The following is an 18,322-nucleotide window of genomic DNA, read 5'->3' as shown; positions in this document are numbered from 1 at the left end:
TGAATAAGAATTGTGTACTAGAAGACCATTCAGCAAATGATTTCAACCCACATCTACCAATGCTTTTCTATTTAGGAATATTACCTTGCATCCAGAAAGTATTTTAGCATTATTAAGGTGGTATTTGTTTAAAGTGATTCAACAGGCTTTATATATTTTGCACATAAAGTAATCAGGTGAATCTCTGAATACTAATGTGAGAATTAAGCATTTTAATATTCTACCAAGGTTTTTTCCTTAAATCACAGAATTATTAAGTTTTATTAAATCTTATCCTCAGCCTAAGTTTTCAGGAATAGTCCAACTGATATTTGAAGGTAAGGAAACATCATTTTCCCCCAGTCCAGGATCTTCAAATCAATTAGCTGAAGATAGCAGCGGAGTAAGGGTCCAAAATACAGAAAAATTTTGCCCTCTAAACGATGCTACAACCTAGTCTAGTTTCTGTTGTTGAAACTTCTTGAGTTTGCATGAAGTTTTTGCAGAAGCGAATGGGGTATGCTAGCCTGATTGTCATTGAGGAGACGGAGACAATGTGAGTTGTATTTCCATATCCGTGGGATTTGTGACAAAACAGGCACGAGGGGTCTGTAGAGGACACCTGTGACAACAAATAGCTGCGATGCGGAGCCCCTCGCTCCTCCTAACCTCCCTGGGCAGTGAATGCCCGGCTCCTGCTCATGGCCTCACACACGGCCAGGCGTGGGTGCGGAACAGACCTGAAAGAGCAGGCTGGATTTGTGCTCGGGTGCGGGGGCAAAGGGAAGCAGCTCACGGGCAGCTCCCGGGCGCGGCGCTCCTGCAGACCGGGGGGACCGGGCTGTGCATCCCGGCAGTGCCGGGGCTCCTGAGCGCATCCCGGCCCCACGGGATGGAGCCGCCCCGCGCACCCCGGGCCCAGAGCACCGCCGCAGGGTGGCGCTGTGACCCCGCGGGACCGCCCGGGGCCGCCTCCGCCGGGCCGGGGCAGCGCTCCGGACCGACAGACGGGACACATCCCCGGGACAGCGCTCCGGACACACAGACAGACGGGACACATCCCCGGGGCAGCGCTCCGGACAGACAGACGGGCATCGCTCCGGACAGACAGACGGGACAGCGCTCCGGACAGACAGATGGGCAGCGCTCCGGACAGACAGACGGGACAGCGCTCCGGACAGACAGACGGGACAGCGCTCCGGACAGACCGACAGACGAGGCACATCCCCGGGGCAGCGCATCCCCACACAGATCTCCGGGGCACATTCCCAGGGCAGCGCTCCGGACAGACAGACTGCGCCCCAAGGCGCATGCCGTGGCACCCTCCCCTTGCCACCGTTCGGGTCCGCTGCCGCCCTCGGCATCGCTGCCCGCCTCGTCCCGCCCCGCAGGAAACATCTCTCTGTACCCCGCTCCTCCCGCCACCGCATCCCCGCGACTCCCGCGAGAGACACATAACACTTCGTTTCCAAAAAGTTTTCAAAACCAGAATAAAGATTCACAGGTGGCGGGTGGTGGTGGTGGGGTTGTGAATGAGTTTTTGGTGTTGGTGCAAGAGTTGGGGAGGCAGCTGTGGGTGAAGTTAGGAGGCTGTCCGAGACGTGGTTCTGCAAAAGCAAAACATAGAATCAAAGTGTGATGGAATATTCTGAGTTGGAAGGGCCCCACGAGGATCCTCAAAGTCCAACCCATGGACCTGCACAGGACAGTCCCAAGAATCACACCATGTGCCTGGGATTCCTGTGATTCTGTGAAACACGGCCTCATCTTACAAAAAAATTGCTTAAAAAATAATGGGGATGAAGAACAAAATAATCTTTATGTTGGGTCCGGAAAAAAAAAAAAGAATAATAAATGACATTTAAATAGAAGGAAATGGGTGTGAAGGGAAGACTCGGCATTTTTTGAGGACAAATTGTCTGTAGTTGAGTATTGATGACAGTGTAGCCGAGCGGACTGGAGGAGAGCTGGCTGCGTCCGAGAGCCGGAGTGCTGATTATTAAAGAATGAGACTGAGGAATGCGGGGGAAAAGAGCCAAACCGATCCGCAGCAGAGGAATCGGAGCTGGCGGTGCACTGGGAAGTCTCGGCCGCCTTCGTCGCTACTGGGGGACTTGCCCTGAGCCCCCCATTCCCAGCACGGCCCTTCTCTGCCCCGCTTCGCTCCCAGGGACCGGCCTGGGGTCCCTGCCCTGTTCCTGTGGGCACAGTGGGTGATGGCAAGTTGCGGGCAGCCTTTACTGTGGCGGTCTGAACGTGACCTGCGATTTCACACTGCGCCTCTTCAACCACGGCAGCCTGGCTGGCCTTTAAAAAAAATCCTTTGTTTTCTCCGTCAGGATAGATACTTTACCGTGAAGTTCTATGTTCAGCGTCTTCTGCTTGCTTGTCACTGCCTGCTTTCCTTTCAGGCTTTCCTGGTGTGTGTTTAGCCGATTCTCTGTGAGAGATGCCTAGAGCCATCTGTGCTGAGTGTTGCTACACGTATATGAATGTGTGTGTAGGAGAGGGCAGAGGTGCACGAGTTTTTCCGTATCTGTGTAGCTCCCTACAGCCCACAGACTTGCATCGGAGCGCTATTTAAGCGTGCATATGCATGCAGATCTGTGCCTCCGGACAGGCACACATTGTGTAGTAGACTGGAACAGATAATTCCACAGAATGCAGGAATAAACGGAGCAGCTCAGAAATCAGCGAGGAAGAAAAACCGAAAAAACAGAGAGAAAGAAATGAAGGGGAAAAAAACCACAAAAAAAAAATCAGAAAGAAAAGGAAGCCTTGCTTTATTGTTAGTGTCTGAACACAAAGTGAGGTTTTGTCCCACCGATTAATCTCTCTAGGAGCAGCAAACTGACTATCCTGAGCTAGTGTTACAAGCTAAGTGTATCAGTTGCTCAAAGGAGGAAGCATATTCTCTTACTGCGGAAAATCATATCAGAAAATCATATCAAATTTGGTGGCAGACGTTGGTGTCCAGCAGGGTCAAATGGCCGAAGAAGTAGTCTGGACACATGTTGCTTTTTGGGATACAGCTGCCAGCAAGTGGGGATTAACGCCTGCCTCTGTTTGTTTAGAAAGGAAAAAAAAAAAAAAAAAAAAAAAAAAAAAAGGAGAAGAAAAAAATTAGAAAAGTTTAACAGTTTCTTTTGTGAAGTCCGTACATTGCAAACCCAGCCGCGTTACCATACTAAAGGAAATGAAAAAATGCTTCGGTTTGAGAGGACGACTCCTTTATTTCCCTTATTGGATACGTTTCATGTGTTTTCCCCAACACCCCGGCTTAAGGACATGCCTTTTGAAACACAAACACACGCACAGCTCGCACACGCACACGCAGATAAGATATGTATTAGATCCTGACACATGCGGGGTGGAGGGAAGAGCGGGAGAGAGAGAGAGAGAGAGAGAGAGAGAGAAAGAGAAAGAGAGATCCTCCTACCTGGAGCCATAGATTGCAAGATACGTAGTGTTACCTGAGGAAGTCAGAACAAGTAAAAACAGATTGAACTTCAGGGCTCTATGAGGCAGTTGATCAAGATCAGTGCTTGCTCATTCTCTCCCTCAGACTGTCTGTCTTGGGGTTTTGTTTTACTGTTTTGAGCAGCCCTTTCCGTTTTTTCTTCCTCTTTAGCTTTAATATCGGAGCCGGTTTCGGTCACCATGGCTCTGGGAAGAGCTGCCTGTCTGCGCGGAGTTGACTTTTTGCAGCTCGGCCGGCTTTGCTCCTGGGTAGCTTCAGCAACGCTCTTGACTGGGATTTAATCGACAAGATCAGTTCGGCTTTTTGTGCAATTTTTATGGCTCAGTCCATTTTCTAGATCATGCACAGAAACTTTCGCAAGTGGATTTTCTACGTGTTTCTATGCTTTGGAGTCATCTATGTCAAACTAGGGTAAGTCCTTCTGCACGACAAATCTCCTTGCCTTTTGGGTCACGTTAAGTGCGGAGTTGGGAGCAAAATACTGCGGAGGAGCTAAAAAAAAAAAAAAAAAAAAAAAAGAAAAAGAAAAAGAAAAAGAAAAAAAGGAAAAGAAAAGATGTGGTTATTGTTTCTCTCTCCGTCTCCGGGTGTCCCAGCGCCGGCAGCCCCCGAAGCACGGCTGTCCCGTCTCCCCGGTCCCGGGCCGGGGCGCTCCGCCCGCCCCGAGCCTGCAGGGAGCCGCTCGCTGGTGATGACGGATCCTTTTATTTTGTACTGCTTAAGCGAACTTAAATATTATCTCTGGCTTACAGTACCCTCGGAGGAGGAAAAAAAAAAAAAAAAAAGAAAAAGGCAGCCTGACAGAGTTAACTCAGGCGCTGCTGCTGGGACAATAGAGCAGGGCTGAGGTATTAGGCGAAAGGGGCGGGAGGAGGGGAATCCCTGCTCTGAACCTGCGCTCAGGGATTTGGTTTATGCAGGCCTAGACACAATTTGCGTTTCTATCCATCACAAGGACGTGTTGAAATTAACTTGACAACTGGTCCGGCTGCCTCTGCTCTGGTGCTCCCGGGAAGCCGAGCGGGCTCGGGCGCAGGGACCGGCCCGGGGCCCTGCAGGGTGCGGCGGGGGCTCCGGGGAGCCCGCTGTTTGCTCCTCGCTGTTTGATCACCGCAATCGGTGCACGCGGTTATTTTGGCTGCCAAGTTTCGCCCTCTTTCCCTCTGTCTCTCCCCCCAGTGCCTGTATGCCCTTATTAATATTGCTCGTCGCAGTAGGCTGACTTGAGTTGAATTTCCACATTCCTGAGCCCCAGCCGAGTCCTTACCTGTCGAACTACAAACTCTTTAAAGATCCTGTCTTTGCGGGATTTTTAATGCTTTTTTTTTTTTTTTTTAATGATCAAGAATACCTAAGGTGAGTTGCAATCCAAAAACTCGCTCGCTCCCCACCTTGAAATCAATACGGGGAAGCCAAAGGGCCGCTCCCAAGGGCAGGAGAACGGGAGAATTCCCCAGAGAAAGGGCAGGCTGGAGCTCGGCCGGGGCAGCGGAGCGGGAGGGCAGCGAGGAGCGGCCCGGCCCGGCCCGGCCCTGCCCGCCGGGAGCCGCAGCCGCGGGCGCTGCTCCGCGCACGATGCGCGGCGGGAGCGGCCACGGGAGGAGGGGGAGACCAGAGGGAGGGAATCTGCGGGAGGGAGCGCGCCAGAGCCGAGGATTAAGGTTAAACAGCGCGGGGAAGGAATTAAACTGGGCTCCTCGGCGGTGAGAAAGGAGCGGTAAACTCTGTGCAGCCCACCGGGGGCTCTCAGCAAGGGCAGAGCTGCCCCGTTTTCAGGGTGCCGGCGAGATCCCGGAAAGAAGCCGGCTGCTTCCCGGAGGGTTCCCAGCGGGTTTCTCGGGAATCGCATCCCTTTGTGTTTGCTCATTTAGGTGTTTTTGGCACGGCTCTCGGCCCGCCCCTGCAGCCGCAGGTGCCGCCGCGGTGGCCGGCGGAGCGGGGCGCTGCCCCGCGGGGGATGCGCGGGTGCGGAAGGGGCACGGCCTGCGCGCTGCCCCTGCCCTGAGCCCGTGGGGAGCCCTCGTTCCCCCCTGGCCCGGCTGAGCCACACGCCCAGGGATAGCCCCAAATCCTGCCTGCTGCAGACAGCTCCTTTCAGTGCCCTGACCTTTGCGGGGCCGAGAACCTGCGCCGCCCTTTGTCGCAGCGATGTCGGCTCTGTCCCCCTCTAGGCTCGGATTGCCGGGAGTGGGGATGTGTGGTGAATTTGTTGAGGCTGTGTATCCATAAATGAAGCGATGACAGGGTACCCAATCTACTTCAATAGCATGAGGACTTTGTAGAGCACACCCCTTACAGAGAGACAGGCGAGTTCAATAAGAAAACGCTTTGCAAAATGAGGGCAATGGTGCAGCTATTGCTTTCGCTGCGGCCGAAGGGAACAGGGGATTGGGCAGTCTGAAAGGCAGATCTCTCTTCGAAATTGTTTTGGCTGTTTTAGATGGGGATTCAGAGCAAAAATCACAAGAATGCTGTCGCACTGAGCCTGGAAGTGAAACTGAGCGGACATCAGGAACAGTAAAAGCCTTTGCGGAAACCCTATCAGATCCATCACCATGCCTGTAAGGCGATGAGGATACTTCACTTTCTCCGAACAATAGCAGAGAAATTTGCTCTGAGATCCAGGGCTACTTCTAGGCTAGGCATGTGGGATGCAATTATTTCCTCTTTCATCAGCCACTGGAACTACCATTTTGTTGAAACCATATCCTTTGGGTGTAATGATGCCTTTTCTGGTGAGCTCTTTGCTTTGAGAAGGGGGAGCTGAAGGTGGATAAAATGTCTTCCAGGGCATTCTGTCGATTTTCAGCGGGAAGGAGGAGAGAGCCGTCGTGTCAACCACGGGAGTCTTGGCAGGTTTTTGGGTGGTTTTTTTTCTTTTCTTTTTTCTTTTTTTTTTTCTTTTTTTTTTTTTTTGCTGCTGAGCTCGTCTTCGCATCTTAATAAAACGTGCTAAAAGCTCCACTTTCGGTGGCAAACATGACACCGAGGGGAGAGAAACTAACGCAGTACATAAACTGTTGGACGGGCCGGGGTGTTACATGGCAGGATCCCATAAAGAAGCCACTATCTCCTCCAGTCAGGAGGAGAGAGCAGGTCCCACTCAAGCAGTCCTTCCTCTAGGGGATCTTCCGTCGTTCCCGTTTCTATTTCCGGTCCCCCAGATTGCTGGAGAAACAGGGGAGAGGTGAAACATCCCTTAATATTTCTGTCGATGACGTTTCCAGGCACTGAACCATTAAGTATCTGCAGCCTTGCTGACTTCATGTAACCCCCGCGACAGCAGGTCACATCAAACATTGACCTCAGGCAGGATTGAAACAGAAATATTTCCTGCCAGGATCACAGAGCATTCGGATACCGCTTAATTAAGATACCGTTTTAATTATTAAACACGTCAGAAATTAAAAATTACAGCAGTAAAAATTTACAGTGCTACAGATGCAATTAACAGCGGAAGCTCTGGGTATGAGTGATGCGTCTTTTGGAAAGATGAAGTCGTTGGCAATACCCAGATCAGAGATATGGGGACAATCCCCACCCTTTTCCTCTTTATTCTGGAGGAAAAGAAAGGTGACAGCCGGGCAGCTCCAAAGGGAGCGGGGAAGATCCCCGTTTTCCAGCGGAGAGATGGTCACTATGACATGAGAGGGATGCTGGCGGCGGGAGCTGGCGCTGCCCAAGGGAGCAGCGAAAGGTGTCGGCATCCCTTTGAGGGGCGGCAGGGACGCTTCTTTCGTGCCCATCCGAGCCTCGGGCGCGCAGGGATGCGGACATCGGGGACCACGGCCCGTTCTGGGAAGGGGTTCTAGGCAGGCCGGAGCGCTCCGCTTCCCGGGGCTCCCAGGGATGCTGCGGCGGGGAGCTTGAGAGCCGGTCCCGCTCGCCTCCCCCACGGGGAAATTCGCCTTGCCTTTGCGACCTTTGCGGTAAAGGCCAACGAAATCCTGCTGCCCTCGGCATCCGCGGGGCTGTCCGGCCGCGGGGAGCCCGCCTGGGCCGGCCCTGTCCCCCCGGCCCTGGGCAGGCATTGACCGGAGCTCAGCCTCGACGGCGGCAGCACGTGGAGCGCCGGCAGCGGCGGCGAGGCCCCGGCAGGAGACCCCGGGATTCCCGCCCGGAGCGCTGCTGCCTGGCGCCGTCCCGCAGGAGGGAACATCGCTCCCCGGCCCCTCCATGGACAGGTGTCGTTGTGCTGCCGCCACCCCCTTCCCTGCTCTCCCATCGCCCCGACACCGCTCACTCTGGGACTCGTTGTTGCCTTATTTCTCCCGACACTGTGCTTGATGAGATACAACAAACGCCCGGTTCCGCACACAAAGGATCCGTTGTGTTCTTCATCTGGCGCATCTTCCCGGCTTCCGACGTGCCCTTCTGCCGGGCGCTCCCCAGGCTTGGGGTAAAAAAGGATCCGCGGCTGGGAATAGATAGATAATAGGGGATTAAAGAACAACAACAATAAAGCAAATACTTTATTAGTGCCCGCCCGACTATAGTGTCGGCAACTATTTCAGTGTAATTCTGCCCCATTTTGTCCAAAACACAGCTGTTTGTGGGAAAAGGAGCGACAGATGCTGAAGTGCCCGTCTAAGACGTTGCCGACAATACCTGCTTTCCAGTGTGACGTTTGATTGAAGGGAATGTTTCCGTCTTCAATCAAAAAAATGAGTGTGGTTCTCGCTGATATATGTATAGAAACCATTTGGATGGAATTTGCAACGTTATTCTCATCATCATTGTCATAAACTTCATCCTCCTCCTCATCATCATCATTCAGCATCAATAATTTTTCGCTATAATAACCGGCCCGTGGTTTTAGAATAAAAATTAACTCCCCGAAAAGAAAACTGCACGGTTTGATTTCTTTATACGACTTTTCTTCCTCTACACAGCGCATCTGTGGATAAAGTCAGCTTCGACCTGAAAATGATGGAAATTGGCAAACCGTCTTCGTTTCAGGTGGAGCGGGTCAAACTTTGCCAGCACGAATCCGAAGTTTTCCAGTGCCAACTTTTATTTGCATTTTTACAGTTCGCTGTCCCCCTCCTTTCCCCCCCAGACACATCTTTAAAAGCAGACGCACATTTAAAACGCCTATCCGAGGCGGGACAAGTGCTAGAAATAAAACATTCCAAGTGGCTTCTCGTTCTCCTGGCTTCACGCTCAGCAGAGTTGCCCCAGCCGCATGTCTAGTAGGGAAAAGGGCACTGAGGAGATATACATCTCTAACTCTATATATAGACTTGTATGCACACTTAGAGAAGTGTAAATACGTCCATTTTAGAATCTGAAATAATTATAAATAAGACGGTTCTGTGATGTAAATAATCGTTGAAAGGATTAAGCTTCTATCTCTTGATAATCGAGATCAGCGCTTCTGGAAGGGACATTGACTGCCCCAACGTCTGTGCTGAGCTTGCAGATGAAAGTGCTTAAAGCAACCAAACCCCGAGAAGATTTTTATCGCATATTGAGCGGCATACAACGTTTTTGCACCAGTTCTGCCCTTCCCAGTCCATCTGAGGGCTTATTTCGTTGTGTCGCTGGGACAGCTGCACCCATGTTCTGGCACTGGTTAACTGGAGGAGGTGTTACCAGGGCGTTCGGTAACGCCAGGACATCTCCTTCGGCCAATAGCCAATTAACCTGAGACGAACATTTACAGACCGAGGTCACTTCGGAGCCTGGTTCTTGTTCGTTTCAGCTGCATTTCAGTTCAAGTGTCTTCGGTGGGCGTTTATTTTTCGGGGCTCGTTTTCAACGCCCAGCCCCGCTATCCGCAGCGCACGTATTTCACCATCGCTGTCAGCACATCCGAAATCAAGGACAGACGCCCAACAATGCAGAGGAAGAGCGATGTCTCCTGCACGCCCGGGGCTGCTCAGGGCTCAGGACTCGGGCCCGCCGGAGCGGGAAGGGTCGAGCATCTCTTTGCGGCGGTGCCAAGGGGCAGGAATCGCTCGGCTCAGGGGGTAGGCGGGGGAGAGGCGACAAACCTGCCGGGAAACGCCTCTCCGGGCTCGCATCTTCTCGGAAACGAGAGAAGCAGAGGGAAGAGCGGAGAGGAGGAAAGCTCTTCCTGCGGGGGTGGCGAGAGGTGTGGGGAGCCGGGAGCCGCCGGCAGCCGCCCCCCGCTCGCTCCCTACAGCGGCTGCTCCGCGCTGGTCCTTTCCCGAAACCCAATCTCGCCAGGGAGCTGCGAGTGTGCATGTCTTTATTTCTCACTCAGCCAGGCTATGACTACATATATGTTCCCTTTTTCCTTGACTTTGCTCCTGAAATCGAAGCCTAATTTTTAACATCGGAGGGACGACAAGAGCCAAACGCCTTCCGCCGAGGCTGGAGGGAAGGCGGAACCCTTCGGTGGAACCGGGACAGCAATAAAGCAATTAGCCGAGAGTGGGGCTGGAAGCTGCAAGCTCGTTCAGCCTCTCCCAGGGCGAGCTAAGGGTGCCACGGCAGAAGCAGGGAGCTCTCAGCCCACAGAGAGCTGGTAGGGGGGAGTTAAAAATGCCCCACGGAGCGAGAAATGAGCCCTTGTCGGGCGAGGCGTACGGAGAGGGCTCAGCCAGGGAGCACGGATTCATTGCAGCCCCGGCTAGATCAGTGTCTTTCCATTGTCATCCTCCCCCTAGGAAAAAAAAAAAAAAAAAAAAAAAAAAAAAGGGAGAGGGAGAGAAAAAAGTAGGCGGATTGCAGTGACTGACTGCCCAATGGCAGCCCCGGGCCTCAGGAGAGTTACAGAGAGAGAGGGAGAGAGAGAGAGAGAGGCACTTTCTGCCATCCAAATCCCTTAAACCATCCTCATTCCAACACGAGAACCCACTGTAACAACTTCCAACCACTGAGACATGACAGGCAGGAGCCCAGAGGCAGCAGCAGCAGCGAGAGCAGCAGCAGCAGCAGCACACACTCTGCACAGGGAGCAGCATTAGCGCCAGGGGAATACTACACACAACAATACAAACAAACAAACAAACAAACAGACAAAGCCCCCCCAAGCCCAAGGGACTGGATTCCAACTCAGATTCAAGCCACAGCTGACACCAAAAAGGGTGGGGAATTACGACCAGGGGGGGCCAGAAAGGAATAACCAAGGAAGCGAACTCAAGAGTGTAAACGGGATTCAGCCATGATCCTTTTTTCATCTCGCAGTGTGTTACTCTCAGTGTATTACCCTCAGATTTTCCTCATCCTTACCAGTGGGAGTTACCTGTAAGTGATCCAGATTTTTTTTTTTTTTTCCAAATACTGTTTGCAATGCCCCCGCTAGCAGCTACCTAGGGGCAATGCGCAGAGCGAGCAGAGGGAGCCGGGAGAAGCCAGCACGGGCGGCAGCTCCGTGCGGTGCGTGGTGGTGAGGTGCGTGGTGGCGGTGGCGGCGGAGGAGGAGGAGATGCCGCGCCGGTGGCGGTGCTGGCGCTGCTGGTCGGACCCCGGCGGGGGAAGGGACGCACCGCCAGGTAACTCCCGGGGCTGCCCCGCCGGCGAGGCCGGGGCCCGGCGTGCCCGCAGCGGGGGCGGCGCACCTGGGAGGGCGGCGGGGCGACGGGACGCGGAGCGGCCGGCGTCTCCCCTGGGGACTCCGACCCCGACTCCTCCTCCCGCCAGACCGGAGATGGGCATCGCTTCGCGCCCGCCGGGGGAAGGCTGTTCGTGCGCGGAGGTCCCGGGGAGCGCGGGGCTGCCGCAGCCGGCGGCGAGCGCCCGGCCCGGGCGGAGCGTGCCCTGCTCGCCGGCCGGCTGCTTTCGCTCCGGAGGGATCTCCAGCCCCGCAGTTAGAGCTGGCTCCAGGACTTTTTCCTTGTGAGGAAGGGGGTGGAGGTAGGGGTGGGGGAAATGAGAGTCGGTGGGTGGGACTGCGAGGAATTTCGGTCTCTTTTTTTTAATATCTATATCTGTATCTATCGTTGCGGGGGATAAGAAGCGGCCGGGCTAGTCCGTGAGGGCTGCGCAGAGACTGTCCGCCGCCGCTCTGCTGCAGGTCCCCGGCAGGTCTCTGTGCCTCCGGGGCTGGGTGGCGGGGGTGCTGGGCCGGGGTCCCGTCCGGGAGCGCAGCCGGAGCCCGGAGGGGCTGCCGGGGACCCGCCAAGGGCTCCTGTTCTGCTGCGCTCCGCAGCAGAGCCGCGCGGAGAGGAGGGCGCTGCGGCGGCAGGTACCCGGCGGAGGGAGCCGCTGTGAAATCGGGGAGCCTTCTCTCTCCCTCCCTCCCTTGGGCATCCCCCCAGCCCCGGGACAGAGTGCCGGGACGCGGGGGTCGGGCCCGGGGGATTCGGAGCCTGCCCAGGCTGCCGGGGCTGCGGCACAGGGGTGCACCCCGCTCGGGGATGGGGAGCCCCGTCCTGGCATCCCTGGCTCCGCGTTTATCTCGGTTGCCGGGGCCGGACGGATTTCCCTACTCTCCTACCCTCAAGCCGACCTCAGTTTTTTGTGCCCCGAAGGATGCGATTTTGAGGTTCTATCCCCAAACTGTACATGGATTTATATATATTTAGGGTTTTTTCCCTCTGTATGTGCGCACAGGAGCACATGCACATGAACAAGCACGTGTGTTCCTCCGTGTGTGTGTCCGTCTGTTTTCTGTGGGCTGTGGAAAAAAACATATCCCACTGCTATGGGAGAAAATTAGGAATAAACACGCCCATAAAAAGAAACTAAAAGCCTATTTCTACATTCTTAATTCTTAATGAAATGCACATGTCTTGGCCACCGATTTTTAAAAGCGCTTAGATTTATGGAAGCACGTTAGATTGATTCAACCAGAGCTGCCTGTTTCTGTTCACAGGAGGGAAATGTCTGCTGCGTAGGTGACCGATGGCTTGTAAAAAAGCTTGCCGTGCTATCTTTGGTTGGTTGGGAGTTTTTTTGTGGTTATTATTTTTTTTTTTTATACAGGAGGAAGGAGTCGTAATAAATAAATAAATACACCCTTTTAATATAAGCGTAGCCATATTTTTCTCAAAACCGTAGGAAATTACTATCCTACAAAGTTTTCCTTCTATAAATAGTTCAAATCTTAAAACAAAAGTTTGCAACCGCACACCAGATGCTGGGATGCTGGCGGTTTCCCTTGCTGTGTGACATAATTATAAGGTCCGAAAGCAAAAGCTATAGAAGTATAATAATAATACTAAGGCGACTGCTGAGGGGAAATACAAGGGAAGCAATGCCTGCTTTATTTAAAGCCAACAGCTTGTGGATCTTTTGAGCGCTGCCCCGCGACAATGAGAAGTTGTGGTGGATAAATAATGCTCTCTCGCCTTTCCCTGGGCCGTCCCCGGTTCATCCCCTCCGCGGCAGGTCACGGGGAGCTGGACCCGCGGGGCTGGAGCCGAGGCGGCTATTGCAGCCCAGCAGAGCAGAAGCGAAAGGGATCAGGAGGTGAAACGCAACAAAGCGGAGCCCCCAAAGCGACGCCCACCTCCCTCCATCCATCACTCCGGAGGGACGGAGCCGGCTGCTTTCCCGGGGGGAAAACAGCGTGCGCCGCTGGGATCAGGGTGCCCGGGACCCGACCCCCCCTCTGCTTCTCCTCCTGGCACCAGCCACACTTGCTCCTTTTCCAGAGTGTCCCCCCATCCCTCCCAGAGAGCGGGGGCAGCGGCGGGAGAGCCGCGGTGCTGCCTCGCTCCCCGTAGGAAGTGAAAAGAAAGAGGAGTTATTTCAGGGCTTAATGGAGAGTAGCTACTTGCGGTGTTTGTCTGGTGGGGAAATATACTTCTCTGGCTTGCTAATGGTAGCTTTTGAAGATTAAAGCACAGTAGAGTCTGTAGGAGCATTATCTGCTGGTGTCTCTGCCACCCTCGCTCTCCGGAGGGGAGGATGCTTCCCTAGCTGCTGTTTGGTGAGCTCTCAGGGATTGCCAATGGTTATGTTAATTTTCCCCGAGATCTCCATCATCTTTTAGCTGTGGGAACGACTCCTTGGCTTCTGCATTGCTGCTCCTTCAGGGACAGAGGGGGTGAGTTTCAGCGGGCAAGCAAATGGAGTGCGGGGTGTCCGTGCTCCGTCTCTCTTGGTGCAGGGAATGCAGGCCGGGGGACATGGGAAAATGCCCGGTTATTCTGTGAGAAAACCTGGTAAAGAAAAATCCCATCAGATTTTTCTGTATGGAAAAGGTAATGGTGAAATGAAATGGGCACCAAACCTCAGTGTTTTTTGTGCAATAGCTGGAAAGGAGGTTAAGTTATGGTCAGCTACATCCAAAATTAATTTAAAACCCGACTCCTTTATAAAATTGATTTCTATATTTTAAGTGTGCTATCTGATTAAGTCATCTTCTTCAGTGTGCTTGCCTGGTAACCTTTGGCCTGCTGAGGCACTGTGAACTTTTTTACAACCAGAAGAAATTAGTGTCTGCCTCTCTGAAAAAGAAAATTGATTGTGGCTCCAATAGCTGATGCATTTCAATGCTGGACATATTTTGGTAATCCAGTGAAATATTTAAAGTATAAAGCTGCCATTAAATAATATCAGTGCAATTAGCATAAATGTCTAAACAACAGGATTATGCAGAACACTGGCACTGTTTCTTGCAGTGCATGTGAGAGTGTGCATGTGTCTGTACACATTCACATATTCAGCTGCTTCTAAAGAAGATGGGGCTCATTGGTTTTCCATTGGTGCTCCCCTTTCACTGTTCATCTTGTTTAGTGCAGGATGCATTCACCAGCAACATGAGAGACGGTTCAGAAGAAGCTTATTTGGAGATTATCTGCTGGCACATAGATAGAGTTAATTCAGTTATTTGCTATGAAGTGATTTGGAACAACTCTTAAGAGAGAGTGTGTGTATGTAGTGATAGCAGCACAAATGTTCAAAGCAGATACATTTTCTACCACCATAGCACAGCAAATAATTTATATTGGTGAGTATGGATCACTGCTTGGTTAGGAAATGTAGAGGAAGTAAAATCCTCTGCATGTTTTTGCATTTGTTCTGCTGGTGCTTCCACATCCTTACAATTCCGTATCCTTAACAACAGGGCTCCTCAGCACTTGTGGGAAGCAGATTAGAAGGGATGAAGATTGTTCATATGCCTATAGGAAAGTGGTCATGCCTAATCCCTAAAGATTAGGACTGCTGGAGAGAGTCCCTGGAGTTTGATTCTTAATCCATCAGTGCTGGAGGGAGCTGCACAGGCAGAGAACAACCCAGCTGCTCTATGAGGCAGAGCCTTGAAGGGGAGAGTGGGCACAGCTTCATAGCAATGCCAGCCAGCCTGACTGATGCTCCCCCTTTAGCTGGTGCAGTCAGAGTTACACAGGCTGGCCCACTCTTCCCATCCTGGTTAGATCAGGGCAGGATCAAACTCTGTGATTAAACTGCCTGTTGTGGGGATGGAATTGCCTCAGTCACTGAGCTGCAGTGTAAATCCATCATTTTCCTGCTTTTGCACCTTGATCATTTTATAACTGAGGCTTTAGGGGAAGCTTGCTCTCTCAGCCTCTAGTTATGCAGTGTGCAATGCCCAAGGAGAGCTCTGCTGTTATATTCTCCTTTTTATGTGATACTGTAATAATGATTGTCTGTAAGAGGATTTGTAATAGGACTTCCTTCCACTTTACCATCCCTCAAAGATGTATTCACTTATAGACAGAACAGGTCAATCTTCAAAGAGTATCAAGTATTTTCAGGCTCATCTAAAGCTAATGCTTTTGCTCACCAGAAAAGAGAAAGATAAAGGATATTTTTATGCTGGACTGCCATAAGCTTGGCTTATGTGCCTGACACAGGAAATTTCCATGTATTGAAGCAGCTGCACAAAGATGGGAGAATGATTGTGATATGATTTCTTGGTAGCTCTAGGAGGCAAAGTCCAGCATTTCACTGTGAGACCCAGAATAAAATTTCCTGTCTAAAATCAGAGAGCTCTGGTGAATCTGGGACTGGCCACTCCTCTCCTGCCAAGGTCTAGATCTAGCACTGAAGTCCTGAATATCGTTGAATCCAAATGCATTTGGATGAAAGAAACTCTCTCAATCCTTTGCAACAATCAGTTCCAGGAATTAGATGTTTAATACACCTTGAAGTTGCAAGAAAAATAATTACTTTAGAAATTATAAGGAAAGGTGGCAGCATCCAGAATGTGTAGGATGACAGCATGGAATTACTACATATGTTGTATTACTAACATAGAATAAAAAGTGGGTAAAAAGCAATATGAAATGTTCAGATGAATAGGTAAGGATGAATACAGATTTAATGCATATTAAACACCCAACAAGGCTAATCCCTCAGAAGAGAGTCTTTCAAAGAAGGTGTTAAAGAGCTAAACAAAATGAGCAGCAATTATACAGTTAGACTGACAAAACCCTTTCTTTGCAATGAGGAAAGCACCATGTGTGCCTGGCAAAGTGGCATGCTGAGGGTAGAATGGTGGCATCCACTTTGTCAGTGCTTGGGATTGTGTAATTGGGGCTGAAATGCAGTGAGAGAGCCTCCTGACCCCAAAATACAGTTTAACCCTCTAGTCCTCCCAGGTTACCTCAAGCAACTAAAACCTAGGACCAGCTGTAGATCAAAGGAGTTCCACAGGTATGCTGACACTATGAGTTACAGAATTGGTTAATGTTGCAAGCCCAGTTTCTTCAGCCCACAACTTTTGCATGTTGCTCTACCCTCAGTGGACTCTCACCAGTGCCTTTCATGGCTGCTGGCAAAGCATGTCTGCCTGTTAATTACCCGAGAGATGAATTTTTTCAATACAGGTTCACTTGTTGGTTTGGTTCTCATTATTTTTGCTCTTTCCCCCTTGATGCTCCACTGCCTTTCTGTAGAGCATCTCTCCAACCTCCCCCAGGTATGGAACTTGCATAGTGGTGCAGTGAAACTCTGCATGGAAGTGTTCTATGACAGACAGACAGGCCTCTCTCTGTGAGAACCATGACAGGAAAACAAAATCTCCATGACTTTTTTGTTCTGGAATTGTGCCATTTCAAAACCCCGTCAATGAGCTGAAGAAACTCATCACCAAAAGCTTCAGGTTTACAAGCCCAGAATTATGCAGGAGGGTAAGAAAGTCCAGGAGTGTAGGCACAGGAGTACTCTGGAAGAAAAGCCAAGGAAGGCATATTTCTGGAGAATGTCTTTCAGTCTTTTGAGGGTTGTTAGAACCCTCTCTTCTTTTGCCATCCTTGCAATCCTCCTCCAAATGTAGAAAGATCTATTTTCTCTCCATTGTGGATAGCTGCATAGGACTTGCTGTTAACTTCTTGCTAGGACAATTCCTATGTATTTGCATTTGCTACAACACATGCCTAAGGATCATTGCAAATTCTGCATTAGCAAAATTGGAAAGAAATTCTGGATACAGAGGCTTAAATATTTGACCAGCATGTTTTTCTGTCTGTATGCATTTCTGTGACTTCTTCCTTCCATTACTGCCAAAGTGTTTTTAGGACAAACCTTTAGATAACATACTGAGTTGTTTTTTTTCTATGCTTTCCTCTTGGGCTTTCTTTCTAAAAATCAGTTTTCTGGATGGAGCTGAAAGTTTGCTGCCTTATTCAGTTCTAATAGAATATGGGCAGTTTTACTGAAGTTAAGATAGTTAAGGCCAAATAGTTGCTCTCATCATAAAAACATCTTTCTTCCACTGGGATCTGATAATAAGATGATTATCACCTACTAATTATTTTTCAGCAAATCATATCTCCTCTAGAAAATCTCAAGGCAGAGTAAATCAGAGAGTTATTGTATCTTTCTTTTCTGGAAATAATTTTAATAGCGCATACAGTTTGTACCCGTATCACTGTTACAGTTTTGAACATTTATTTTTGTTTCAGCCTATGCCTGTGGATCAGATTTCCCTTAAAGAAAAGGATAAACTTCATGTTTATGCAAAAATCCCACTTAATCATCATGGTGACAGTCTTTGTTCCAGCTCTTTGTCCAAGGGTCAGATTTCACCCTGAGTTCCTAATAAGGAGAAAAAAGACATCCAGTGGTATGGCAAGTGTGCAAGTGAGGGAAGAAGTGACGGTTAGGAGTTTGATAAGTAGCAGAAGAATTTCCCCTGTGTAGTGGCACCAGGTCCACTGCTCCCTGCACATCCCAAAGGTTTTATCTGAAGTAGGGCCACACTGTTACAGGCAGTGACACCATTTTCAAAGGTGATGGAACTGTATGGATTTTACTGGCAGATTTGTGAAGCAAAAGCAATGCTGATGAGCTGAGTCTCCACCAGCATGTACTTGGAATGGACAACAAACGTATTCCAAATAATTTCTTTCTGGATGGCCATCACTGTGCAGAATTTTGGGAAGCTCTTAACTTTTGTCTTTTAAGCTTTATGAGCCTAAGGCTTCTCTGCCCTGAGGCCATATCCACAGCTCAGCAAGCTAATAAAGCAGGAGTGGCTCTGCTGCAGTCAAGGGAGTGACTCCATTGTAATCAAATAGAGCACCAAAAAGAAAGTCAGCACCAGCCTTGTCCTTACAGTATCCATTCTAATGCAGCCTTGATACAGGCTGCTGTTTTATGCAATTTGTAGGGAATCTGGCCATAGTTAGCAAGAACATACAGTGAAGACAATATTAGCAGGAGGCTATGCCAGACAAACCCCAAAATCAGTTCCATGGGCTACTGAAAGAGTTATGGCCTTTGGAATCAGCAAGACCAGACATAAATTCAAAACCTTATTTAATTTTTTGAGGAGAGAAATAAATTAAAAGCCTTGAAGCATTTGCTGTTGCATGTGAAGTATTGCAGAGAAGCCCAAAGCTGGAAGTAAGCATGAGCTAGAAAGATATAAACCACTGTCTGCATGCAGGCAGCGCCTGAGAAATGTTTTGACTTGTATCCAATTAAAAATTTTGAAGTGCTGCAATACTGGGACTGGATGTAATATGCACCTTACTA

At 50.5% G+C, this 18,322-nt stretch overlaps 1 protein-coding gene across 2 annotated transcripts in view; it reads left to right on the top strand.

Moving 5' to 3' along the window:
- Positions 1-3,800: 3,800 nt before the first annotated feature.
- WNT7B (Wnt family member 7B) overlaps positions 3,801-18,322 on the top strand; it is an 89,430-nt gene continuing 74,908 nt past the window's right edge. The window contains exon 1 of one of the 2 annotated variants that reach the window (XM_054281981.1): positions 3,801-3,871. In XM_054281981.1, coding sequence (XP_054137956.1) covers positions 3,801-3,871 — 71 coding nt within the window. Of the gene's footprint in view, positions 3,872-10,592; positions 10,676-18,322 lie in introns of those variants that run through there. The other variant, XM_054281980.1, reaches the window with a different exon arrangement.

Source organism: Melozone crissalis, unplaced genomic scaffold (assembly GCF_028551555.1).
Source record: "Melozone crissalis strain CALT ecotype California unplaced genomic scaffold, PUWL_Pcris_2 ptg000033l_1, whole genome shotgun sequence".
Taxonomy (NCBI): domain Eukaryota; kingdom Metazoa; phylum Chordata; class Aves; order Passeriformes; family Passerellidae; genus Melozone; species Melozone crissalis.
The sequence above is the reverse complement of the archived record's forward strand: the minus strand, read 5'-3'. Positions and strand labels throughout refer to the sequence as shown.